General features: G+C 54.2%; 11 protein-coding genes across 11 annotated transcripts; 7 read left to right on the forward strand and 4 right to left on the reverse strand.

Annotated features, from left to right (window-relative positions):
* Positions 1 to 1,112: 1,112 nt before the first annotated feature.
* Positions 1,113 to 2,231, forward strand: BAUCODRAFT_505951 (uncharacterized protein). The gene has a single exon (XM_007678993.1). It carries the CDS (start codon positions 1,279 to 1,281, stop codon positions 2,119 to 2,121), a length of 843 nt encoding a protein of 280 aa, XP_007677183.1. The 5' UTR covers positions 1,113 to 1,278; the 3' UTR covers positions 2,122 to 2,231.
* An 839-nt stretch (positions 2,232 to 3,070) lies between these two features.
* Positions 3,071 to 5,751, reverse strand: BAUCODRAFT_505953 (uncharacterized protein). Its single transcript, XM_007678994.1, has one exon. The coding sequence runs from the start codon at positions 5,630 to 5,632 to the stop codon at positions 3,341 to 3,343; it is 2,292 nt and encodes a 763-aa protein (XP_007677184.1). The 5' UTR covers positions 5,633 to 5,751; the 3' UTR covers positions 3,071 to 3,340.
* Positions 5,752 to 7,690: 1,939 nt separating this feature from the next.
* On the reverse strand, positions 7,691 to 10,359 carry BAUCODRAFT_24833 (uncharacterized protein; the record flags this gene model as incomplete). The annotated part of the gene is made up of 2 exons (XM_007678547.1): positions 7,691 to 8,888; positions 8,939 to 10,359. The coding sequence occupies 2 exons, from the start codon at positions 10,357 to 10,359 to the stop codon at positions 7,691 to 7,693; spliced, it is 2,619 nt and encodes an 872-aa protein (XP_007676737.1).
* A 595-nt stretch (positions 10,360 to 10,954) lies between these two features.
* Positions 10,955 to 12,638, forward strand: BAUCODRAFT_34604 (glycosyltransferase family 33 protein). Its single transcript, XM_007678621.1, has one exon. It carries the CDS (start codon positions 10,988 to 10,990, stop codon positions 12,470 to 12,472), a length of 1,485 nt encoding a protein of 494 aa, XP_007676811.1. The 5' UTR covers positions 10,955 to 10,987; the 3' UTR covers positions 12,473 to 12,638.
* Positions 12,639 to 12,805: 167 nt separating this feature from the next.
* BAUCODRAFT_34605 (uncharacterized protein) lies at positions 12,806 to 14,774 on the forward strand. Its single transcript, XM_007678622.1, has one exon. The coding sequence runs from the start codon at positions 12,856 to 12,858 to the stop codon at positions 14,278 to 14,280; it is 1,425 nt and encodes a 474-aa protein (XP_007676812.1). The 5' UTR covers positions 12,806 to 12,855; the 3' UTR covers positions 14,281 to 14,774.
* Positions 14,775 to 14,970: 196 nt separating this feature from the next.
* On the forward strand, positions 14,971 to 16,409 carry BAUCODRAFT_577105 (uncharacterized protein). Its single transcript, XM_007678995.1, has 4 exons — positions 14,971 to 15,199; positions 15,259 to 15,619; positions 15,678 to 16,234; positions 16,291 to 16,409. Exons 2-3 carry the CDS (start codon positions 15,464 to 15,466, stop codon positions 16,038 to 16,040), a joined length of 519 nt encoding a protein of 172 aa, XP_007677185.1. The 5' UTR covers positions 14,971 to 15,199; positions 15,259 to 15,463; the 3' UTR covers positions 16,041 to 16,234; positions 16,291 to 16,409.
* Positions 16,410 to 16,947: 538 nt separating this feature from the next.
* Positions 16,948 to 18,636, reverse strand: BAUCODRAFT_34609 (uncharacterized protein). The gene is made up of 3 exons (XM_007678623.1): positions 18,429 to 18,636; positions 17,828 to 18,209; positions 16,948 to 17,767 (listed from the first exon to the last, which is right to left on the reverse strand). Exons 2-3 carry the CDS (start codon positions 18,204 to 18,206, stop codon positions 17,259 to 17,261), a joined length of 888 nt encoding a protein of 295 aa, XP_007676813.1. The 5' UTR covers positions 18,207 to 18,209; positions 18,429 to 18,636; the 3' UTR covers positions 16,948 to 17,258.
* Positions 18,637 to 18,704: 68 nt separating this feature from the next.
* Positions 18,705 to 19,053, forward strand: BAUCODRAFT_34610 (uncharacterized protein; the record flags this gene model as incomplete). The annotated part of the gene is made up of 1 exon (XM_007678624.1): positions 18,705 to 19,053. A coding segment is annotated over exon 1 (167 nt), but the record flags the coding sequence as incomplete, so codon positions are not given.
* Positions 19,054 to 19,650: 597 nt separating this feature from the next.
* On the forward strand, positions 19,651 to 20,601 carry BAUCODRAFT_506145 (uncharacterized protein). Its single transcript, XM_007678996.1, has one exon. The coding sequence runs from the start codon at positions 19,884 to 19,886 to the stop codon at positions 20,400 to 20,402; it is 519 nt and encodes a 172-aa protein (XP_007677186.1). The 5' UTR covers positions 19,651 to 19,883; the 3' UTR covers positions 20,403 to 20,601.
* A 198-nt stretch (positions 20,602 to 20,799) lies between these two features.
* Positions 20,800 to 21,825, reverse strand: BAUCODRAFT_71885 (uncharacterized protein; the record flags this gene model as incomplete). The annotated part of the gene is made up of 3 exons (XM_007678816.1): positions 20,800 to 21,417; positions 21,471 to 21,566; positions 21,622 to 21,825. The coding sequence occupies 3 exons, from the start codon at positions 21,823 to 21,825 to the stop codon at positions 20,800 to 20,802; spliced, it is 918 nt and encodes a 305-aa protein (XP_007677006.1).
* Positions 21,826 to 22,243: 418 nt separating this feature from the next.
* Positions 22,244 to 23,088, forward strand: BAUCODRAFT_123137 (uncharacterized protein; the record flags this gene model as incomplete). The annotated part of the gene is given in 5 exon segments (XM_007678997.1): positions 22,244 to 22,373; positions 22,413 to 22,660; positions 22,702 to 22,922; positions 22,942 to 23,042; positions 23,069 to 23,088. 5 exon segments carry the CDS (start codon positions 22,244 to 22,246, stop codon positions 23,086 to 23,088), a joined length of 720 nt encoding a protein of 239 aa, XP_007677187.1.
* Between the last annotated feature and the right edge of the window lie 84 nt (positions 23,089 to 23,172).

The following is a 23,172-nucleotide window of genomic DNA, read 5'->3' on the forward strand; positions in this document are numbered from 1 at the left end:
GTAGTCCAACAGCCATGCATGTCGTTCCCCATCTGGGACCAGTCAACCCACGAGGGTGGCAGAGTGTGTCCCGTCAAAGTTCTGCCATGATCACCATTTCACGTGACAGCATCTGCTGGACAAGCGGACTTCGTGCCTGTCGATCCCCTGTTCTCCGGACGGCTCTCCATGCCGAACGGCGCTAAAGCTGAAGCATTGACCAGCACCTCACCTCTGCTCTTGGATCTATTCCCATGCTGAAACGCTGCCATGAAGAAGTTCAAAGGCTACCTTCACAAATTACTTAATCCTGTGGTCAGGTATAGGTCTGCATGGCTGGAAGCCTTGATCGTAATGAGACTGGATCTGGAGGGCGAATGGCGGTAGGGAAGCCGTCACGTTGCCAATAGTGCTAACCATTTTCCGTCTTCGATAATGACTCCCGGTTCATGAGTGACGATCTCTAATCTATGCACCTGCAGATGCGGCTTATGGACGGCAGGATTCGTAGATACGATCACCATACCCCTGCGCCTGAGCTGTCACGTCTTACACGTTCCCACGCGCTTGTCTGTCACGCCCCGTAAAAGCAGGGACGAGGTGAATGCGCGACTCCAGAGCTTCTGAGATTGTTAGGAGTAGATCTGCAACCGTTGTTGCTTAGGCTCCGACGCCATTCACATCAGAGGCTCCAGGTTAGGAACGAACTTTGCTAAAGTTGTCGACACAGCGTGGGCGGCGTGAGACATGTCCGGCGGTGATTGTCAGGTACGAGCCAATTACGCTGTTGAGTTTCGTCGAGTGCCTTTCGGAGGCACCAAACTTTGTACCTGAACATTAATCGAAAGCACTTGGCCTCAACAGCCAAGACCGCCACGAGAAGCCTACAAAGGCTGACGAGGCTTGCATTTCTTCTGCAGCGCGTTAAAGTTGCCAGACGGCGCCTGCGCAGTGTCCACGACATCATCACCTCTCCAACCGACCGTTGCGGGGGCTTGCTTAGCGCTTGGTCGCACCCTGGGCCACTGCTTTAAGCCACCAGCATCACAAACCCTCGGCGGTCCCTTGTGCATTCATAAGGAAGGGCCTAGACGATCTGCAGTAAATCTTTGTCTCTCTGGCACCTGAATTTGGATACAATAAGGGTACTTCTTCCTCTATCCTGTCTCAGCTTAACACCATTGTCCCACACAAGGCAGGCCCTCGATACTCATCAGAGCAAGTCTCATCTGCCAGCCTGGGCCGGTCCCTCTTATCAGCAACTTCATCAACATTCTCAGCGATCATCAGCCTTTCGAAATGGACTCTCGCGACGCGGAGAAGGCGCTCAGCCTCAACTGCAACCTGCACAGGCGCATGTCAATCAAATCGTCTCCTACATCAAGTCCGCGGACGTCATCGCCCACGGAATACGTACCATGGGCAACACCTCTTCCTCAATCTCCTCCAGAAACTGTTGTGCTCGGACTCTGGCCCTACGCAACAGCCCAGCAGATTCAATATTATGTGCAAGGATACGAGTCACTCTACCCTGACGCGCAGCTACTTCTACTTCAATACTCAACCTCCTACGATCGACAGCTCGGCAATGCACTGGATGCGCTGACGGCCGACGAGAAACGGACGCCTCAGGATCCACCTAATGTCCTGCTTCATCTCTTCTCTGGCTGCGGCGCGGCCCAAGGATGCCGTCTGCTGCGAGCCTACAAGATCCGGACTGGTCACCGGTTGCCAGTCAAGGCAGTGGTCATGGACTCAGTGCCGAAAATCGTCGTCCCTTCCTTCCGGTCTGCCCAGCAATCACCGCAGATGCTGTTGGCGTTCCTGTACATCCTTATGACTGTTGTATTCGTGCGCCTAGTAACGACTATCAACTTCTGGCACTTCGATCAAAGGTGTCGGCAGAACAGGCACGATCTAAACGACCCGCATTTGCTTCCCTCGGATGCGAAGAAGTGCTACATCTTCGAGGAAAAGGATTTGATGTTCTCCTGGCACGACAGTCCGAAGCAGGACGATGAAGCCTGTGTTCGCGACGATATCAATGTGAGGCGTTCATCGATTGACGAGAAGGGTAAATGGACCGGTGACCAGGAGCGTTACTGGCAAGGCATTGAGAACGTCTGGGAGGATAGAGCTTGATGCTCAATCTAATCTTCTTCCTGTTGTATTATGTATGTGTTGTCGGCGATGCGCCAGCCGCTCATTAGAGTTGGAAATGTGTGGTGTATTCTTTGGAGAGCGTGGCGTTCTGGGCTGGGTACCTGGACGACACCACGCTGATGACAAACGGTCTTGACGACCGCATCTCTTTGTTTGTATGTATGCATGCATTAGATTCTAGGCACCTTACACCAAAGTATCATTCACGCTCTACCAAAACTCTCGTTCCATTACGTTGCACAAATGCATCTCCCCGTGTCTGCACCACATTGATCTGTCTCGGACGGCGATGAAGGATCAAGGAAGCAGCCGAACCGCTGCATGTCGGCAACCGGAGCCTTGTCTGTGTCAGGAACGATCTCAACTGCAGGAACAAGTAAAGCCCGATGGAGATGGCGTGCAGCAAGCGCCGTTGGAGTCTACTTGCTTGCTTGCAAGCTGAGCAACTGTTCAGCTGCCAGTCAATTACAGCATGTGTTAACAGTCGAGCAACCAACACTTGCAAAGAACTCCCGTGCGAGTCTAGCACCGCATTATCGCAAGATGCGATGAGATAACGATCACCCGAGCGGAGACGCCAGCATCGCAGGCTATTTGCGACGCGCGTCGATCCCACCTTTCGTCCAACGGCGCGATGATGTGCATAGCGCGAGAGCATTGTGGCGTTGCGGTCCTCTGCGGAGCCATGTGCGCCTCAATCAATAGCGTGCACGCACGGCGATATCGTTTGCCCTACTGCTGCCGCTGAGAGACACAACTACGCCTGCTGTCAATGTTCTTAACATGTGAAGATACTCGCCGAGACAGGACGGGACGACGCAGCTCGTGACATGCCCAGCGGCAGCAGAACCATACCCTGGCGGAGTCATCTCAGCTCACAAACAGAAACGACAAGGACGAGCGCCGCCCAACACAGAATGGTAGCGCAGCACGTGGGTGACCTGAAGTCTCTGGGCCTCGGTTCATCCACGGCGGCTGGTCTACGAGCGGATCATTACAGCAATGCGATCGAAATTCGTGTTGGGAAGACTGAATGCATCTGAACCGCCAGTTTAAATCCGGCGTTCCTTCACCTTGAGATGGAGGGAAATCAAGCTGTAGGGCAGGGACGCTGCGCTTGTGTGCAAGTGAGATGCCATGATTCAAGACTGTCCCTATGCAACGCGCATAAGTTGCAAGAGTGCGGCGGGGTACGGACTCAAACCGCCATCCGGTCCAGACCCAATCGCATGTTCTCGACGGTCTTGATGCCGACCCCCTTCAGCTTGCCCAATTGTCCCAAACTGGTGACCTTCGCATCATCATCCAAATCTATCAAGCAGTTGACGATCGCTTCTGCCTTCTTCGCACCTACGCCTCTTAAAAGCTTTATCTGGCTGACGTCCTTTGTGTTGATGATGTGAAGTAAGTGTTTCGTCCGAGGTGTTTGCTCGACCAAGGCGGTGACGAGGTCGTGTTCGCTGGAGTCGGCGCCGTCCCCGTCCGGCGATGGTGAGTGCTTGATGCTCGGCTCGGATGCCGGGGCCGTGGCAGCACGTTTGCTTGTCTGCGGGCGGCGGATCCTCGTCCGAGGGCGGTAGACGAAGCCATCGTCTTCCTCGGCGTACGCGGGAGTGTGCGCTAAGTCTTCGTGGTAGCTGTTGTCCTCCTCAACCCTCGCCTGTCGCCTTCTGGCTGACTGCTTGGCGGACGAGGTGTCTTCTTCGGCGACAGTGTCATTAGACAGGCTTACGCCACCAGCAGCTGAAGCACGGTTCTGTGCCTTCTTCGCGGCGATTCTGTCTTTCAGCGCTACCATCTTCCGTACAAGCTTCTCGTTCTCTGGGAAGTGCTTGAAAGCTAGCTGAAACATTTTCAGCGCACTGACATCTTCGCCGCGCACCTGGTGCTGCTTGGCCATGAGAAGGTACTGCAGGCCCTCCGCACGCTCGGTTTCTTGGCCTTCCATCCGCTTCTCCAACGCCTCAAGCCGTCGCTGCACCTCTTCTGGCACAGGCTCCGGGTTGGATAGGGTGGTTTGGTCTGCCCGCTCAGCCAAAGCTTCGTTCACTTTGCGCTCGATGAGTGCTTCGATGGCCTCTTTACCCATAGCAATCGCTTCTGCATTTTCTGCTCGTAGCACTGTGGGCTCGTTTGGTCGGAACAGTTTGCTGGGTCGACCCAAAGTGGGCACAGCCTCGCTGCTGGTCCGTTTGGGCGACTTCAAAGGTAATGCTGACGCCCGTGCTTGGCTCATGTTGGCCGTGTTCAATGCTCGAGGTGCCGCCGTTGGCCTGTCAGAGTATACAGAAAACTGTTTTGTCGGCTTCGGTACGTTCATAGTGGCATCTTTGTGATGGATGACTTGTGACAGGTTCTTCGGCCGTAGAGGCTGCCGGTGAATTCCAAGCGCATCGCCAATCGACCTGCCTTTGTCGCCGTCGGACTTGCCTTTGCTGGACAGCCCGCGGAAGATGGGTTGATTCTCGATCTCATTGACCTCGATCTTCTTCGTGCGATTTGCGAAATTGAGACTGCTTACCGTGTCCAAATGATAGCTTCGTACGGGTGCTAGGTTCAGTATCATCACCGTAATTCCATGGTTCTGGCCCAACGACAGAATGCGCGTCATCTTGCTTTCCCGGTACGGTATGCGAGCTTGCTTTTTGCTGATCGCTTCGACGCATTGCGCCAGAACGAAGAGTGACTTGTTGATGCTTGCGCTCTCCACAAGACGGTCCTTGTTGTTGTCTGTTCGTCGGTTGTCCTCAGAACCTGCAAGATCAATCGCAGAGGCCGTGCTAACCCGTGTTTCGGTTTCAGTTGTCTGCGTGATCTTGACGCACAGTATCGCGTGCGAACGCGACGAATGTGCGTTCAGCTTCGTAGCTGACGTAGATCGGTTTACATTGGCCTGATCATACAGTTGCTCAAACTCCTTTAGAGTCGTGCATGGCCGCTCTGTCAGTCCAACAACCTGAGTCTTGCTGTTCCCAATGTCACGAATGGGTAATCCAGCAGGCGTCCGCTTCTCCGGAGCTTCAAATAGGTCGTACACGCGGTCGTTGTAGATCTCATAGTAGCTCATGGATACTTCCACTTGCGTCTCTTCCGCACTGTCCTTTTCGATCCTGCGCGCCCGCCTATAAATGCTAGAGAGCAGCCTTGGAATTAGGCCTCGATCTGCTAATGATTTACCGCCGCGCATCGTGTGTGTCTTCCCTGTTCCAGTAACGCCATAAGCGAACAAGGTAATATCGTAACCTTTGAAGAGATGTTTGACCGTCGGTGAGACTTCATTATCAAAGACCTCAGCCTGTGTCGTGCCTTGATCGTAAACGCTGTTGAAATGAAACGAGAAGGCTTCGGACTCTTTCTTGGGGTTCGGTATCCGGATGATGCTGGGCTTCGCTTCTGTATCGCCTGGTGCACTTGCGGTACTGACAATGCTCTCGTTCACGTGTTCCGCTTTCAGTAAAGGGCGCACCCTGGCGACGACGCGTACACTCATCGCTATGACTACTTGTTACAATGTTGCCGAAAGAATAGTATAGAGTCTGTCCAATTCACGCACAAAGGTGTTCTCGACGCACAAATAGCTCGCTTCACGTCCAACTACCATGTGCCGTGACGTCGCTGCCGCGAAAGGAAGTGGGTAAACTAAGACCCTAGAAATGCGTTGCCGCGGAGACGGCGGCAGGGTCTGAAGCACGAGGCGAAGATAGACTGCACATTAATAACGATGGTTCTTCAACCGCCATCGATCGGAACAGCCAAGTACGCGCTGCGTGCGCAGATCATGGGCCATTACTGCGACATTGCTTTGAGCCATGCCATGCTTCAGGTTGCTACCGCCGTCTCCGTGCCCGAGCGCGCGCAGACGTTTCAGCAATCTGACAAATCACGAGACGCCATTTCTCTCTACCACTCTGTTTCTGAGAACCGCCAGTGCTTCCCATCTTCCACTCCCGCACCAGATGTCGACACGGCGCGCCTAGAGAGTCGCATGCACAGAACTTGATGTCTTGAGGAGCTCTTTGCAGTTTGCGCTGAGCCGTGAGCGCTCAAAGCTCACAGTAGTCAAACATCTGGTAGTAATAACACCTCTTCGCGTCACCTCACTTTCTCATATGCTGTTCATCTTTCTTTCTCAACCGTCTTTCGCTCGGTCGTACACTATCTCTTTCGTTGTGCTCTTCCATAGATCTTATTACCGCCGAAGCTGGTCTTCGGCACACTAATTATTAATTCTCAACACCGCCCGAGGCCAGTCAAGGACAGCACTATGTCTACCGTACTGAGCTTCCTTCTCGTGTGTGGCTTTGCCGTTACGGTGACAGCTGGTCCTCTGAGACGCTTTCCAACCGATTACAGCAACGCGACAACGTCCGGTATGAGCTCTGATGCTTGCACGACTATGCTTTCCACATCGCTCGGCGGGACAGTATCAGCACCGCCGTCTGGAACAACTAGCTTCGTGTTCGCCAACCAGGTGCCTGCTACGACGTCCTCTAGCAGCGGACCAGCTTCCTCAACGCCATCTTTAGAGCCAGTCTACAGCTACATGCCTGCGAACACAAGTATTAGCAGAAGCTTTACCGAACCGACTATGGAGACAATACTTGGCAAAAGTAGCACATTCTCCCACTCCACTACGACCCTGACACTCTTTACCACCGTTTCACCAAACGGAGTCACCTCACCGACTGTGGTTTCCGGTCTTTCTTCGTCGAGTTTCCCAACGATGACTATACATAACAGTTCAGCGGCGCTATCAGCGACGCATACGGCTGGAAGCTCCGCCCCAACCACCACAGTAACTCCTTCCCACAACTCAACTTCTTCGCCACTCATGTACGGTACTATACCACTCACCTTTGCTGTCAGGTCGACTACCGCTACTGGCTCGATGGTGCTCACGCCGACTCAGACAATCTCTGCAAGTGTGTCCGAGTCGACCACAAGAAGCACAGCGCAAGCCACAGCTAGCTCGTCTGCAGGAACATCGAGTGCCACGAGAACACACCTGTCCACCTCGACAGAGCATGAATCATTCTCAACAGTATCGACACCATATCCGTATCCCGACGCCGCATCGATGTCTCGGATCATCATCACCTCCTTCAGCTACTCCACCGTGTCGGCAACCGCTACTTCGGCTGCAGGTTCGGAGCTGGCCCCTTCACCATCTCACACGGGCTCTTCAACCACCTACGAGCAATCCCTGCCTACAGCGTCCGAGCAACACTCACGCAGTCTGCCACAGGTATTCAGCGAAGGCCCAACGTTCAACCCCAGTTCAAGCGCTATGGCGGGCATTACGATCGTGCCTGTCAACCCAAATGCAGTAACCATTACGGTGACCACTACGGAGACGGATGCCGGTATGACTACGACGATGGCGGCCAAGACTGTTACTGTCAGCGTTTAGGGCCCGTCAAGTAATATGCGACGTTCGCTCAGAGATCTCTCAACACACCGGTTACAGCGTTTCAATGCTGCCATGCAAATGCTTGTTGCTCGCACGCTACACACGCAACGCTAGGGTATATAGCCTTCGTAGATCCTTCTAACCGGACTTGATCATAGCAGGCGACTGTCCAGCAGTAGCAGCCGCACCACCACCACCACCACCACCACCGCCACCGCCACCACACCAACACTGCCCGTCCGCCTCACGTTCGACGTGAATCACTAGATCCATGTTTCTTTCATGCAATAATTCTTCCACACGTTCTCGCACATCTTCCTCAGTCGCGGCATGCGCTACTATGACATGGATGACACCCATCAGCCTTTGCTTGCTTGCCACCACCTCTGCGTCGTGGTGGTGATGCTGATCGTGCGCGCCGATAGAAGCCTCGTCTCTGTCATCGATCCAAAAGCGCGGTGCGGCATAGCCCACAACTCCCCTCACCTCGCCGAGCTCCTGCAATGCGCTCTTGACAGCGTACTCCAAATCGTTGGGTATTACGAGCAGAAGCTTCCGTCCTGACGCTGAGACAAGCGGTATGGCAGAAATGAATATCATAACGGCAATTATCATGGTGGCAAGAGGATCCCACAGATACCATGGCTTCCAGATAGTAAGCGCTGTGCTGAGTATGACGGCTAGAGATCCACCAGCATCTGCGGCAACGTGCAAAAAGATGCCATGCATGTTCTCATTATCGTGCTCATGGTCGTGAACATGGTGTACCTGCGGTTTCGGTGCTTTCAAATCGTTGCAGTCGTTTTGGTGTGCGTGACCGTTTGCGTGAGAGTGGTCATGGTCGTGTGAGTGGGCATGGCCATGGCTGTGTGAGTTGCTGTGTGAGTGGCTATGTGAATGGCTGTGTGAGTGGCTGTGTGAGTGGCTGTGTGAGTGGCCGTGTGAGTGGCCGTGTCCGTGATCATGGCCAGCATGAGCGTGTCCGAACGCCACCAGGCCAACCATGTTCACCAGGAACCCAGCGACGCTGACTACAAGGAGCTCCTTCACGTGCCGCAGCTCCCGGCCTTCGAGGATGCCTTCGATAGCCTCCCAAATGAATTCGACGCTGACGAGCATCAAGAACACGCCATTGCCGAAACCAGCGAGCGTATTGAGCTTGCCCCATCCGTAAGGTTTCTCAGGCGAAGTTGGCCACTTTGACGCGACAGCTGCGCCAAGGCCAACAACTAGTCCGAGGCAGTCAAAGAACATATGGACCGTATCTGAGAGCAGGCCTAAGGAGCCAGACAAATAGCCGTAGACGCCTTGGACGATCATGAAGGAGAAGTTAAGACTGCAGAGATGTTAGCAACAAGCATCTCACGCGGGAACTACGCAACGTACAGCGTGAAGTAAGCGATCCGTCTCGAGTCTTTCTCGGCTAGGATGCCGTACATAAGCGAGCCTGGCCTACATTTTGCCATGATGAACTTGGTAAAACCGGAATACTGGCCTGGGGTCACGTGCTTAGCAGCATGGTGATGGTCGTGATCATGATGTTGATGCGTATGGGCGTTGTGCGCATGTGCATGTTCGTGAGCGTCTTCGTCGACAGCATGGGTATCGTACAAAACTCCAAGGAAGGACAACGCAGATAATCCGCCATTGCACGTCGTACCGGGCCATATGGATGGCGAATATAGAAAGGCACACGAGGCAGTGATAAGACAGCCAATGCCAAGACCAGCTTGGTGCTGACTGCGAAGGGTATGTGGTTGTGAGAAAAGAATCGAGGCGGACATAGATGCTACTGCTAGCGTGCTGAGTACGATTGCCGAGCCTTGAAGAGATGGTGAGGCTGACCAGACCATCGACAACAGCACCGTGAGTATAGACATAAGCAGTCCAGCGAGGAGTGTCATGTCAACATCTGCAGTAGATTTAGTGAGCGCAGAGGTAATCGAGGGTTGGAAGGCGCTTGCGGAAGACCATGGCGCTCGGCTCACGGTAGGCGACGGCTGGTTCGAAGCTGGACGAGAACCCGTCGATCGCATTGGCAGAGGTGGAGGCAAAACGGTGATCGAGAGCGCCAGCGCCAGATAGCCAAAGGCAGTGTCAATCAGCGGAGCATGAAAGGTTAGGCCGCTAGCGTCGCCTGCCAGGCTTAGCGTAAATACCAGGAGTGTTGCTAACCGTGAAGATAGGATATGTTTCCAGTCATACAGCGTGCGCCTCAGAGATACATGGTCATCAGTGATGCCCGCAGCGAATGCTGTGAGCAGGATCAGCCCAGTCCGCAGCCCGCCGATTTGCATCGACGCATAAAATGGGAGGCCGAGGCTGATTGCTCGTAAGGCCATTGTTCGTGCAGCTTGAACGGTGAGTAATGCCTCGGTCTGAGGCATATAGCTGGCTGTTTCCTTCCTTCGATCGAGCACTCTTTCAGCTGCTCGGATCTTGGCAAGGATACCGACTAGTAACAGAGCACCTGAGGTGAGGGTGCAGGCTTCGATCAAACCGGAGTCGCTGCTGAATTTCTGCATGGGAAGCAATCGGCCCTCTGAATCTGCGCCATGCTGTAGCCTTGCATATGCGGGCAACTCATGTGTGCCTCCACTCAGCTCCTCATTGGTGATCGTAGAATAAGCTGCGGATGCCAGTAAGTACGGTAATGGAACGAGAAGGGCAGTGAGCGCTTCGGGTAAGCTGAACCAAGATGATGCGGCGGCCGGTATCGTCTCCAGTCTTGGCCGGTATACTGGACTGCGTGGATCAGCAGGTCGTCCAAGGTCTGACTCGCCTCGTGCCCTGCTTTGCTTTCTCATCTTTCCCCTGTCCAGCGAAAGCGGCGATGACCGCGCGTTCTCCCGGAACGCGAAGGTGTTGAACTCGAAAGGTGTCTTGTACTGATCTGCATTGGGCGAGGGTAGCGGGCTGTTCTCTCTACTGCTTTCTGCATGTGCATAGAGGCCACTATGCGAAACGGCCTTTTTGATCGTAGGATAGCCATTGCTATGCAACTGGCCAGTCGCGGCAGCCGGGTTTGGTGACAGGTGTTGCGCGCCCGAGTAAGATCGACTGTAGCTATGATGGCCGTGCTGGTGGCCTCCTTCTCCTCTAGAGGGTAAGGCATAGCCTGAAGCCATGTCCACAGTCTACTACTGCTCAGAGGTGGCGGAACTGAAGCTATCGAGCCATTGTCTACCTGTGCAAGACATCGACAAAAGCCGCTTCCTGTGCGGCAGTCTGCTCTCGACTTGGCGCAGTAGTTTGTCACTTGGCGGGCACGTTGTCTGCCCAGATCTTCTTGCCCGGGTGAATGTCGCGGATCGACGCCGCGTCCACGGGTGTGGCGCCGTGGTGGATCGGCCCTGCATGCGCACCAGGAACCGATCTAAGCATCGAAGTCACAGCATGCAAGCTTTCATCAATGGACTGCACGAGAAAGGAGGGATGGCGATTAGCTGGCTTTTGGTGTGGGAAGTGTCGCTCACCGTTGCGGTCATCTTGTCAACAGCTGTGACGACCTTCATCATTACTCTCCCATACACGTATAGTCACTTCCATCCACACAGCATCAATGAATCCGACTTTACCGAAGAAGACAGAAAGGACTCCGAGCGATCAGGCTATGCGTACTACCAACAGCACAAAACCGCGGATGGCGTTCTCACGGCCGTTTGTTCGATCCAGATCGTGGTCCTGGGCGACATTGGCCGCAGCCCAAGGATGCAGTATCACGCCTTGAGCGTTGCCACCCATGGCGGCAAGGTAGACCTAATCGGCTACATCGATCCAACGGTCGATCTGAACCCGGATGTGAAGGCTCATCGTTTCATCAACATCGTGCCAATTCCGCCCTTTCCGTATCAGACGAAGAGTAGGATCCTGTTCCTGCTACTTGCGCCTCTGAAGGTTGCATGGCAGTTTCAGTCCCTCTACGTAGCTGTTGGCTACTCCACGAAGGCTACCAAATGGATGCTAGTTCAAAATCCGCCATCGATACCGACATTGCTAGTTGCGCAGATGATATGCTTCTTCCGCAACACACGTCTCGTCATCGATTGGCACAACTTTGGCTACAGTCTGCTAGCTCTTCGACTTGGGCGCAAGCATCCGTTTGTGATCCTCTCGGAGTGGTATGAAGGCTTCTTTGCGCGAGGTGCGACAGCGCATTTTGCGGTTACGAACGCCATGTGTCGGGTGTTGAAGCAGAAGTGGAGCATCGATGCGTTACCATTACATGACCGACCAGCCAGGCATCTACGACCGCTGAGCGACGAGCAGCGTATCGAGTTTTTACGCTCGAGACCGGAGTTGCAAGGCGAAGACCTCACTTTGACGCATCGCTCATGGCGTTTAATAGTCAGTTCCACATCATGGACGCCTGACGAAGACTTTTCCATTTTGCTAGATGCGCTGGTGCAGTATGCCGCAGTACGAAAGTCTCGGACCAAATTGCCGAAACTGTACGTTACCATCACGGGCAAAGGTCCGCAACAACAGTACTATCTCCAGAGGATACGGCGGCTTGTCGACGACCGCAAGCTAGACGATACCACCATCACCACCGCTTGGCTCAGTACCGAAGACTACGCTTCGCTGCTGGGCTCCGCCGATTTGGGGATTAGCCTGCATACTTCGTCTTCGGGTGTCGATCTACCCATGAAAGTGGTCGATATGTTCGGCGCCGGATTGCCTGTCGCGGGCTGGAGTAACTTTCAAGCTTGGCCGGAGTTGGTCACAGACGGTGAGAATGGGCGTGGGTTTGATAGTGCCGAGGGTCTTTCGAGCGTCCTACAGGAGTTGTTCGGTGAGCAGAATATGCGCCAGTTGGCTCGCCTGCGGGAAGGTGCTTTGAGGGAGCAGGAGCGGCGATGGGATGATGAATTTATGCCTGTTGCTGGGCAGCTTTTCAGGTTGAAAGCAGAACGGTAGTCATACGTTCTTGAAGGCCAAGTCATCTAAACACTGTTGCAGTTCTCTTTGACGGAAGTCTTCACGCGATGCTGCGGCTGTTTGGATAACTTGTGCGATACCAGCCTTTCCCAGATCATTTGGTGCTCCCTAAGATATGTCAAAACCATCATGATGATTGCCGACCCAGGAATATCATTTGAACACATGTTCGGTGTAGGAAATGGGGAAGATCCAGTATTAACAACAACCGACTCTGCCTCGCGTAGAGACGCGTTAAGTGGTTGATGGCCCGTGCTTTCGCGCGACTTCCTTGTCTGCGCCGTCTCTTCGCAACTAGTGCTCTGTAAACAACACAGCTCTTTAGTATACCTAAGCTGCCACACTCAACTGCACGTTGCACAATGGCCCCCACGGAGCTCCGAGCGCAGCCTACAACCGCCAACATGGATCTAACAGCCAAGCTCGACCAACTGCGTGCCTCAGCGACCCAACAGTACTCCCTCAAGAACTACAGTAGCGCGGCAGAGTTCTTCAGTGAAGCTGCAGAGGTTCAAGACCAGATTAACGGCGAAATGGTGCCGGAGAATGCGGATCTGCTGTATCAGTACGGTCGGTGCTTGTACCATGTTGCAGTCAGCAACAGCGACGTGCTTGGCGGCAGGGTCACCGGTACGACGGAGCAGCCAAAGAGGAAGAAGAGGAAGATTGAGGCCTCTGCGACCGAGGCTGAGGATAGCGGGACCGGCTTAATCGGGCGGGCGCTGCAGGACGTGACGCCGCTTGCCGAAGGGACTTTAGACGCGAAAGACGATCAAGGGCCTGAGAACGGGGCCGGAGAAAGCGCTCCCAAGCCCTACTTTAACATTACGGGCGATGAGAACTTTACAGACGAGGAGGATGAAGACGAGGACGAGGAGCAGGCAGATGCCGCGGTGGAAGAGGAAGAAGATGACTTCGCAATCGCATATGAGATTCTGGACGTCGCACGTATACTCCTCGGTCGAAAGCTGGAAGCATTACAACAGCAGACTGGAGGCGAAGCAAGTATAGACTCTGCCGGGATACGATACGTTAAGGAGCGGCTCGCAGACACGCACGACCTACAAGCAGAGATCTCGCTCGAGAATGAACGCTTCCAAGACGCCATCAAAGACTCGCGGGACGCGCTTGCGTTAAAGTTAGATCTATACCCGCAAGAGAGCAGCTTGATCGCTGAAGCGCACTACAAGCTCTCCCTTGCGCTAGAATTCGCGTCCGTGACCTCAACAGCGGATGAAAATGGCAACACCGAGAGCAAGATCGCGCAAGCGGATAAGGCTCTACGCGCAGAAGCCGCAACCGAAATGGAGAAAGCTATCGCGTCCTGCAAGCTTCGCATCAATAAAGAGCAAGCTTCGCTTTCCGAAACCTCAGCGAAGAGCGAGGAGCGCAAAAAGTCGATCGCAGACGTTAAGGACATGGTAGCGGATATGGAGCAACGACTGGTCGACCTGCGGAATCCTAACGCGGCCTCCTTGTCCGCTGATCCGATGAGTGGTATGGGAGACGGTGGTGCCGACGCGTTGAAAGGCATGCTCGGTGCAATGTTGGGAGACAGTAAGGCGGAGCAGCAGAAGAAGATCGCAGAAGCAACGGCGCAGGCGAATGATCTCTCCGGGCTGGTGAAGCACAGGAAGAAGGTGAAGGCGGAAGAGGGTACTAAGGGTGTTGCTGGTGCTGGCGCCGCTGCTGCCACCACGAACGGGACTGGCAAGCGGAAAGCTGAGAACGTTGATGATAGCGTGGTGCAGGGGAAGAAGGCTAAAATCGAGGATGCACAAGAATAAGCACTGTGGGAAGCTCCTGCAGCTGGCCGGTCGCTTTGGAAATTAGGGAAGCAGGTCTAGCCTGAGTCTGACTAACGATTCTTAGCTCGCACTCGGTCTCCAGCGCTGAAGCTTGATTCGACGCCATGTACAGCGATACAGCTCTTGTAGGCGAGATCGACAGCTCCTGGGCACACCCCACCTATCTTCGCTTTACACACTTCTCTTTGTTGGTAGAACATCCTTCACGGGCTCCAAGTGACCGTAGCTAATGGACATACATTTCCACCCGCTCGGACACGCGGCGTCAGCTACTCGTACGAGTCGTCAGCGGCCGTACCTGATATTTACCTCCAACATGGCGTGGACGGTCGGGCATACAATCTCCTGGGGGCGGATGCGCAAAGATGCGCCAAGCAATGAATCGTCGTCACACATGGGGACTGGATCCTGCGGAAGGCCTACCGGATGAGGCAAGGGACATTGTTCCTTGAAATGGTAATTGCAACCGTGCCAAGCGCGTTTCCTTCTGTGCCTTCACTCACTCTATTCGCTTCTTACTTCTCCGCTGCCCATTTGCTGCTGCAACTGCTCCGCCATTAGCCATCCATGCGTAACACAATGCAATTACCCTCCACACCACGAGCTCATGTAAAGGACCACCCATCACAAACGTGATCATCAAGAACACCACGGGACAAGGCGGAGTCAGCCATGGCCGAAGTAGGACAGGTCCAGCAGCTGCAGCGCGGTTTCGGCTTCTGGACCATGCTAGGTCTGACGGCCAGCATGAGGTGCATGTGGGAGGCCGTCTTCTTCGCCAACGCCACCGCCATGCTGAACGGCGGGCCTGCAACGCTTGTCTACGGCTTCATCTACGGCATGCTAGGCGCTCTGGCTCCGGCGAGTAATCTAGGCGAAATGGCCGACATGTACCCGAGTAAGTCCGCCGGACCACCTTGCCTTGCCATACGACGAGGCTAAATCTGGCACGTATAGCCAGTGCAGGCCAATATCACTGGTGCGCTATGCTTGCTCCACCCCGCCAGAAAGCCTTTCTCTCCTGGTTCTGCGGCTGGATCGCTACGATAGGCTGGATCGCCAATACAGCGGTGGGCGCGTTTTCGCAGCAACTATGATTCAGGGCGTGCTCGTACAGAACGACCCTGCTTACAACTATCAGTGATGGCATGGGACCTTGCTCATGTTCGCTGTTATACTTGTCGTCTGTTTCGTCAACTGTATAGGGACGCGCCTGCTCGCACTGGTGGAGGGTGTTATCATGGTGTTGCGTCTATTTGCCTTCCTCGCTATCCTGATACCAATGGTGAGCAGAGCAATGTGTACTGCTATTCGTAGTGTCTCGAAGCGCTGGATTATGAATTCATCGATCTGTAGGTGTATTTTAGCCCGCACAGCACGGCAGAGATGTATTCGCGACCCTCACCAATAACGCAGGCTGGATCAGTGACGGTTCATCCTGGTTTATCGGCTTCGCCCGTTCTGCGAACCTAGCGGTGATCGGACACGACGGCCCTGCACACCTGGCGGAAGAAGTCCAGAATGCGAGAACGGTGGTACCGTGGTGCATGATCAGCACCGTAATCCTGAACGGGACGCTGGGCTGTGCTATTGTGATCGCGTTCTCATTCTGCGTCGTTCCAACAATCGAGGACACTTTGACGAGTCCAACCAGCTATCACTTCATGGAGGTCTTCTACGGTGCGATGGGCTCGGCCGGGACGGCGGGAATGACGGCTGTCTTGATTGTCTTGATGTGATGCGCTACGTTTGGCTTCCTTACTAAGGCGTCGAGGCAGACGTGAGCCTTTGCTCGTGACCATGGCCTGCCGTTCTCGACGTACTTCGCTCACGTCAATGAACGTCTTGCACTTCCGCTTCGGTCATTTGTACTTCGCAGCGTCATTCCGTGCTTGCTGGGGCTGGTCAGCTTAGGCTCGACTGCTGCCTTCAAGTGAGTAGGGAACCGAACACTCACATTAGACTGGTTTCGCTGACGCATGTCAACAGTGCCTTGGGTATCCCTGACGGAAGCAGGCCTCTTCATCTCCGACCTCATTCCCATCGTGCTCATAATACAAGAAGCTTCGCGGCGAAGAAATACGGTACGGATCTCTTAGCATGGGCCGTTTCGGCATCGCTGTAAACATGTTCAGCTCGGTATTCCTGGTGCTTTCCGTCTTGTCCCGCCTGCAGTACCGGCAAGTAATCTCTCAGGCTAAGTGGGAAGATTGTCTCTGCAGCATGTTTGCCCATCGTAACTCACGGATTAACATTCTGTGCAGGTCACCACCCGTAACGATGAACTGGAGCGCTGCGGTGTTCGGCGGTTTCGTCCACCCCGGACTGCTGTGGTGTGCTGTCGTCGGACATAGGCAATATTATGGTCCAATTGTTGAGAGGCCGGTGCTGGTAACGCAGATGGAGCAGAAGGTGAAGGCATGAAGACTATTCGTCGCCCTCATGGTCATGCAAGCAGCTTGCTCAACGCAGAGAGCTCCAATGTTTCGGCCACGGCCCTTCTTGAACTATACTGCGTGCATTACGACCCCACACGCGAGCCAGGCTGTGAACATTCCTGAGCATTCGATTTGGGATTGTTCTGCACGGCGCTGGTATAGATTGATGCCTAGCCGTGGCACTGAAGTCAGCGTAGAGACCCTGCAGTGGTTCTTCATTAGCACTTTACTTCATGCCTCTGCCAAGTGATGGGGACGGAAACATAGCAAGTACATCCATTCCATTCTATCGGCGCATGGTGGCCCCTATCGTAAAGGTCACCCATTGGTATCAAGCCTCGTAGTTACGAACAAACGCTCAAAGCATAGATTGCATACTCATGCTCCATCTTTCCATTACGCCTTCCTTCTTCCGCGATCGCATTCAACTGACCGAGCAGTACCGACCGTTTAGAATCCCGCAACAGGCGGCTGCAATACACTCCTAACCTTCGCTCTCAAGCTCGGACTGGGAGGTTCCTACTTCTGCCCGGCCCTCGCCTTCGCCTCCTCCTTAGTATCCTTCGCAGCGCCCTTGGCCTGCTCCTTAGTTTCGTGCGCCTGGCCCTTGACGTTCTCCTTCCCCTGCTGCGCCTGCTTGACCACATCCTCGGCCTTCTGTTGGCTCATCTTCGAGTACTCCTCGCCCTTCTTGCTGTACTCGTCGGCCTTTTGCTGACCGAGCTTGGAGTACTCGTCAACCTTTTGCTGGCCCTGCTTGGAGTAGTCGTCAAACTTCTGCTGCCCGATTTGCTGATACTCGTGCATCTTGTCTTGGGCGTTGTGGGCGTAGTCTTCGGCGGTGTCTTGGGCTTGGCGGAGGTAGTCGGCGCTCTTCTTCTTCGATTCCTCGTACTTGGGGCCGAGGTATTCGGAGAGGGCTTGGAAGAAGTCGGAGGCGACGCGGAGTTGGAAGGAGACGGTGGCCATGAGCAAAGTGGTAATGGTGTCACCCCGGTTGCCGTGATTGGCCGTCTTGCGGTACTCATCTGAAATGAGCTGTTAGCAGGGCGTCGAGTGAGGTGAGATTAGAGGTATGAAGCTCTCACCGTTGTACGTGTTCACGGCGTAGTTGTACGGCCAGAATGCGTAGGATTTGGCGGTGTCGATGATGGTGTTGGTGTCCTCGGTTACAATGGGGAAGTGGGTGTCGACCTGCTTGAGGCCGGAGTCGGCGAGCTCATCGGCCTTCTGGACGTACGGCTTGGCGTAGCTGTAGGGGGTCTCGAGGTATGGCTCAACAGGCTTGCCAAAGCGCTGGTAGGCCTCGTCGGCGATCTCGATTGATTTTTTGCCAATGGGATATGACTTGAAAGTCTCGATGGCGTCGTTGACCACCGGGTAGCTGGTAACATGGGACAGCGTCTTGCTGCTCTGCATGTCGCCGTTGGTCATGTTGTTAGACCTTTCCTTGGTTGCGTGAGGCATTGACTGTTCGGCGGTGTTTGTCAGCCTTGTCGTCTGCAAACTCTTGTCAAGGCACTGGATGCAGTACAGGCGGTCCTGGGGTGAGAAGTGGATGTGTCTGTTAGAGTGTCTTACGAAGAGTGAGTCGGTTATCAAGGATGTATGAGTACGCTAGACTTTTACTGCCGGCTTTCTTTCTTTGGGCCCCAGTGATTTCACTAGGGAGGCACGATAAGCACTTACTGGGTGATGGTTTCCTTCAATAATTGTGTTATGCGGATCAAGATGGAAGGAGAGACCGAGACAAAGTGCTGGATAGATGGTGTGAAGTGGAATGATGAAAAGGGGAGAGGAAGTGTTGGGAGAAGGTTGCACGGTGGAAAATGCAGGTCGTCGTCGCGTTCACCCAAGCTTCCACGCAGAAAGCGTCGTGGTCACCAGCAGCTACACCTACACCTACACCTGCTTTCCCTTTCTTTCACATGCAAATCCGGCGTCATACCTACGCCCGTGCACGAACGCGGGAAAACGTGGCTCGTGCAGTGGCTGCCGATAACGACAAGGCGCGCTTTTCACTCTCCTCCACCATTCGCCCACTCACAATCTGGCCCGCGAAGCCCACCCACACTCGATGACCAAGCACAGCGGCCAATCACCCTGGACGTGCTGCAGCAGCAACAGCTCGGTGTCACCACGGTGTCAACCCGTCGATTCTTACGCCGCAGCCTGCCTCAAGCACGTGAAGCTAGTCAAGCCACTCACGCTCTCGGCTCGACGTCCCGAGAACGGCAGGCTTGGGTGGTGAAACGTCGTCTTCAACCCGCGTAGACAACCACTCAACGGCATTATGTCGCGAAGTACCTGCAGTTCATGACAGCGATCAGCAATGCATTCCGCCAACAGCTTGTTAGTGATCGCGCGATCAATTGCTGTACGTACCGGGAGAGCGACAGGGGCAAAAAGCTCAACAAAGACAGTGGCAACGATATTCGCAATTGGCATGTGAAACGCCAAGCATGACCTCCGCGGCCGTCACATGCTACGCACATGTACATGTATCGTTGTTCATGTACCTGCCGAGCGTTTCGATGTTGTGGCTTTCTTCCGTACGCCCACAGCAGTACTCCGGAGCCTCGTCCGTGAGCTCCAGCTGCCTTCACATAGCAGTGCTCGAGGTCGCTGATGCTGCAGCAATCATGCTTGTTAATGTAACAACCAATGGCGCTGCCCATATGTATTGGAATTGTGCAGGCAGGCAGGCAGCCACTTTCACACACGACGGCTCCTCGTAGACTCTTACTCGCTGGAGTTGCCCACCATGCTTCCTGTGATATGGTGTAAGTGTATATACCTGCTGTACCCTTGACTTCCTCCACGTCTGCGACCCTGATCGGTTACTCTCCTACACCTTCATCATTGTACTACAGCTCGCAGCCTGGACAAGCACGATCAACCCGTCACCTCAGCGTCGATTCACTAGCGGTCCCGAGCTACGCATAAGTGAGTGCGCAGGTTTGCTCACCCTTTGCCCATCGTATCTCCTTGCTTTGTAGCATTTCCTGGAGCGAAGTACAGTCCAATCGATCTAAATCGGTTCAATCGTCCGCACCGCATCGAAACAGCAGCAAACGCTGCCACCGGGCATGAAAGCCATGGTAGAATGTCGCTCCGTCTCCCGCACAATCGTGAAGTCCAGACATGAAGTCACCCCGCAAAAGGCAGTCAGGTTCAACATTTCTTCTCACGCGCAGTCCTGAACTCCCGACTTTCATCTCTCCTCGACATGCGCAACGCGATCTAGGATACCACGCCGACCTCTTCAAAGAAGTCCTCAAGGGCCTCAAATCCGCCAGCAAGATCTACCGGCGCATCAAGCAGTATGACCACGCTAGTAGCATCAAAGGCTTCATGCTGGGCGCCTTCGGCGCGTATGCCTACCAGGAAACTAGGCCGTTCCCCGAAGTCTGGGCCGCAGTGCCTGGAAATCTTAGCTTCCTTGAAATGACCGGCCAGTTCGGCGAGGACTCTGTTGAGAAGATTTGGCTACGTTCGATGGCTGGCGAGTATGTGCTCGGGGCGTACCAAATGCTTCACAACGCAGGCCGAAGCTGTCAGAGCGCCATGGACGTGGCGAAGGCGTTGGAGGTGCTGATGCTAGAAGACTTGGGGTTGGATGGCGAGACGGTCGAGCAAGGGGAAGTGGATGTCTACCAGTGATTGTGCGAGATGTCCTTCTGAGTGTCCGCATAGGTAAAGATACCGGTACATTAATATGTCGCAATGTCCTACCCTGCATTCGTTCCGAACCCCTTGTGTGCTAGTCCAGAGGTGTGGTCTCGCGCCGTTGCTATATGCAGTGCTAGGCTTTCTGAGACCTTCCGCTCCTGATTGGAGTTCAGCAGACTCTGCTCCCGAAACAGCACACTCCGCCAAGCTGAATGAGATAGCATGTCGCCACGGGGTTCGGTTCATCTTCTGCGACCACAGCATCTCACGCGTGATCTTCCAAAACCGCCTGCTTCACTGCGCCTTCGGTGGGCTGAAAGCAGAACTGTGCTTGAGCGTTGCTCGCATCGGTCGCGGCAAAGTTTGAGTGATGTTGCAACCGCATCGTTCAATCATTGTCATCGCTCTCCTCATGTTCATCACCCTCTTCGAAAATGAACGCTTCCGCATCGACAAGCGGCTCTGCACTGATACCGTGCTTCTCCGCCCAGGCTCGCAGCTTACTCTTGTTAACGACAATGCTGCCACTGGCCGTCTTCCGCTTCTCCACCACGTCCATCTCCCGCAACGCCGCAACGACATCGTCCTGCATGATGTACGTTCCGTCGCTGATGTCTTTCACACTCACTGTCCGCTTCAAGTGGCACGCCATGAGAAAGCGAAACACTTCACCACACCAGTAGTTGATGTAGCCCTTTTTGCCCAGCGCACTCAAAGGCCGCTCCGGCCCACCGAATCTCTCTTCCCGCTTGCCGAGCTCGTAGGATGCTGCTATTAGTACTTGTCCTAGTCCACGTCGCTGCCAAGGTGGGAAGACAAGGATGCAGGCGACGTTGTTGTTGTCCCAGCTCATCTTCTCTTTGCTGAAGAAGCCGACAACTTGGCCGTACGGGTGTGGTGAGCTACGGAGGATCAGGGGGTAGTAGAGGAAGGTGCTGACGTCGAAGAAGACCGACTTGGTATCGAGGAAGAGCTTGGACAACAGCGACAGGTTTTGGGCGTATAGCTATCCTAGACAGTCAGTCTCGGAGGGTGAGTACGGTGTGTATAAGGGCAGACCTTATGATCCTCGCCGTCAATCTCGTGGATGACAAAGTCGTCCTTCTCATAGATCACTTCTCCGGGCGGTGCATCGTCCTTCAATGGGCACACTTTCTACCTATATCAGCAGCTACTACTATGCTAGCGCAGCGTGTAAAGCCTCGCTTACACAATGTACGCTATACTTCATTATCTCGCTGGTATAGCAGAAGCACCACTGGCACACATAGAGCCAATCTGTCTTCCTACCGCCGATTATATCCTCGGGGTAGAACGAGGGGTACCATGGCTTGATGTGCAAGTTCCCCAACACAACATTAGCGACGTTTGGCTGCAACGCGGGGCGGTTCGGGGTACGGTGAGGAGAGAGCATGGTGGAAGGAGACGGCGAGGGCGGCGTGATCGCCATTGCGGACGTGGGAGCCTGCAGAGGCGATGTCACATCATTGGTCGTGGATAGAAGGCACAGGAATCGCGCGCGAGAGACGCGAAGTAATATGTAGTGTTGGGGTACGTAGGTATCATTTGATTGGCCGTTGAGACCTCGGCTGTGAGGTATGTATGGGACAAGCTGCGCTGTGACGCTCCCCGTCTGTTCGATACGCACCTACAAACATGTATGCATACGCAAGCCAATCGACTCCAGTATAGGCGTCAAAGACCACAGCTACGGCAACAGCGATACAAATCCCTACCCGACGCTGATGGCATTCTAGCAAGCCATCAAGGCGCAGGTAAAGCAAGTGATGATAATTGAACCGTGATGCCCGTAGTCCGCGCCGTAACTGACCATGTGTCTGCTGGACGTTTATGAACTGACCTTCAGCGACTTCTTCGATGAGGATAGACCAGACTACTACATCCTCTCCCATAGATGGTTTGGCGCGGACGATGAGGTGTCGTACGAAGACTTCATTGAGGGTCAATAGCGGCACAGCACCGGTTGGCAGAAAATACAAGAATTTTGCTACTTTATCAAGGCGCGCAATGAACGCAGCGTCAGGAGGACAAACTGGGCTTGGGTAGACACTTGTTGCATTGACAAGCGCAGCAGTGCTGAGCTCACGGAAGCGATCAATAGTATGATCAATTGGTATGCCGAGGCTTCGGACTGTGTAGCGTACTTGTGGGACGTCGACACTTCGGAGTCCTTGAGGAAAAGCGATTGGTGGTCTCGTGGATGGAGTAAGTGCTTCTCCCAGCTTAGGGTGCCCGGATTTATATCTCATCGCACGTCGCAGCGTTGCAGGAGCTTCTGGCTCCGCGAACCGTCCTCTTCGTTGATCGAGGATGGGATATCGAAGGCCACAAGTGTGCCTGGAATACAATTAATGATAGCGGAGACTGCGTGGTGTATGCTAGCGAGGCGCTAGCTCCTCCGCACCGTGGCCGTAACCTCAACTCGCAGAGAAGTAACATTACTGGCATTCAGGAAGAGTATCGAAATGTCTTCGCTACTTTGGCAATCTAGTGTAGCTAGACGGATGAGCTGGGCTGCGATTCGGCGCACGTCTAGGATCGAAGATCAGGCGTATTCTCTCTTCGGCTTATTCGACGTCAACCTCCCGTTGTTGTACGGCGAGCGAAGCCGTGCTTTCCAACGCTTGCAAGAAGAGATTGTCACACAATTCGATGATGAGAGCATCTTCGCCTGGACGGGAGCGGGACGCAACGAGATGGAGTGCGCATCTTCGCTTCATCCCCTGCAAATTTCGCTCAG

The sequence above is a fragment of the Baudoinia panamericana genome (genome assembly GCF_000338955.1).
Source record: "Baudoinia panamericana UAMH 10762 unplaced genomic scaffold BAUCOscaffold_7, whole genome shotgun sequence".
Lineage (NCBI taxonomy): Eukaryota > Fungi > Ascomycota > Dothideomycetes > Mycosphaerellales > Teratosphaeriaceae > Baudoinia > Baudoinia panamericana.

Coding starts and splice junctions, on each gene's coding strand:
- BAUCODRAFT_34609 (XM_007678623.1), bottom strand. CDS start 18,206: ATGCCTCACGCAACCAAGGAAAGGTCTAACAACATGACCAACGGCGAC. Junction 17,768..17,827: donor CGCCGTGAACACGTACAACG/GTGAGAGCTTCA, acceptor AGCTCATTTCAG/ATGAGTACCGCAAGACGGCC.
- BAUCODRAFT_34605 (XM_007678622.1), top strand. CDS start 12,856: ATGGCCCCCACGGAGCTCCGAGCGCAGCCTACAACCGCCAACATGGAT.
- BAUCODRAFT_34604 (XM_007678621.1), top strand. CDS start 10,988: ATGGCGATTAGCTGGCTTTTGGTGTGGGAAGTGTCGCTCACCGTTGCG.
- BAUCODRAFT_577105 (XM_007678995.1), top strand. CDS start 15,464: ATGTTCGCTGTTATACTTGTCGTCTGTTTCGTCAACTGTATAGGGACG. Junction 15,620..15,677: donor TGTGTACTGCTATTCGTAGT/GTCTCGAAGCGC, acceptor TAGCCCGCACAG/CACGGCAGAGATGTATTCGC.
- BAUCODRAFT_505951 (XM_007678993.1), top strand. CDS start 1,279: ATGGACTCTCGCGACGCGGAGAAGGCGCTCAGCCTCAACTGCAACCTG.
- BAUCODRAFT_506145 (XM_007678996.1), top strand. CDS start 19,884: ATGAAGTCACCCCGCAAAAGGCAGTCAGGTTCAACATTTCTTCTCACG.
- BAUCODRAFT_505953 (XM_007678994.1), bottom strand. CDS start 5,632: ATGAGTGTACGCGTCGTCGCCAGGGTGCGCCCTTTACTGAAAGCGGAA.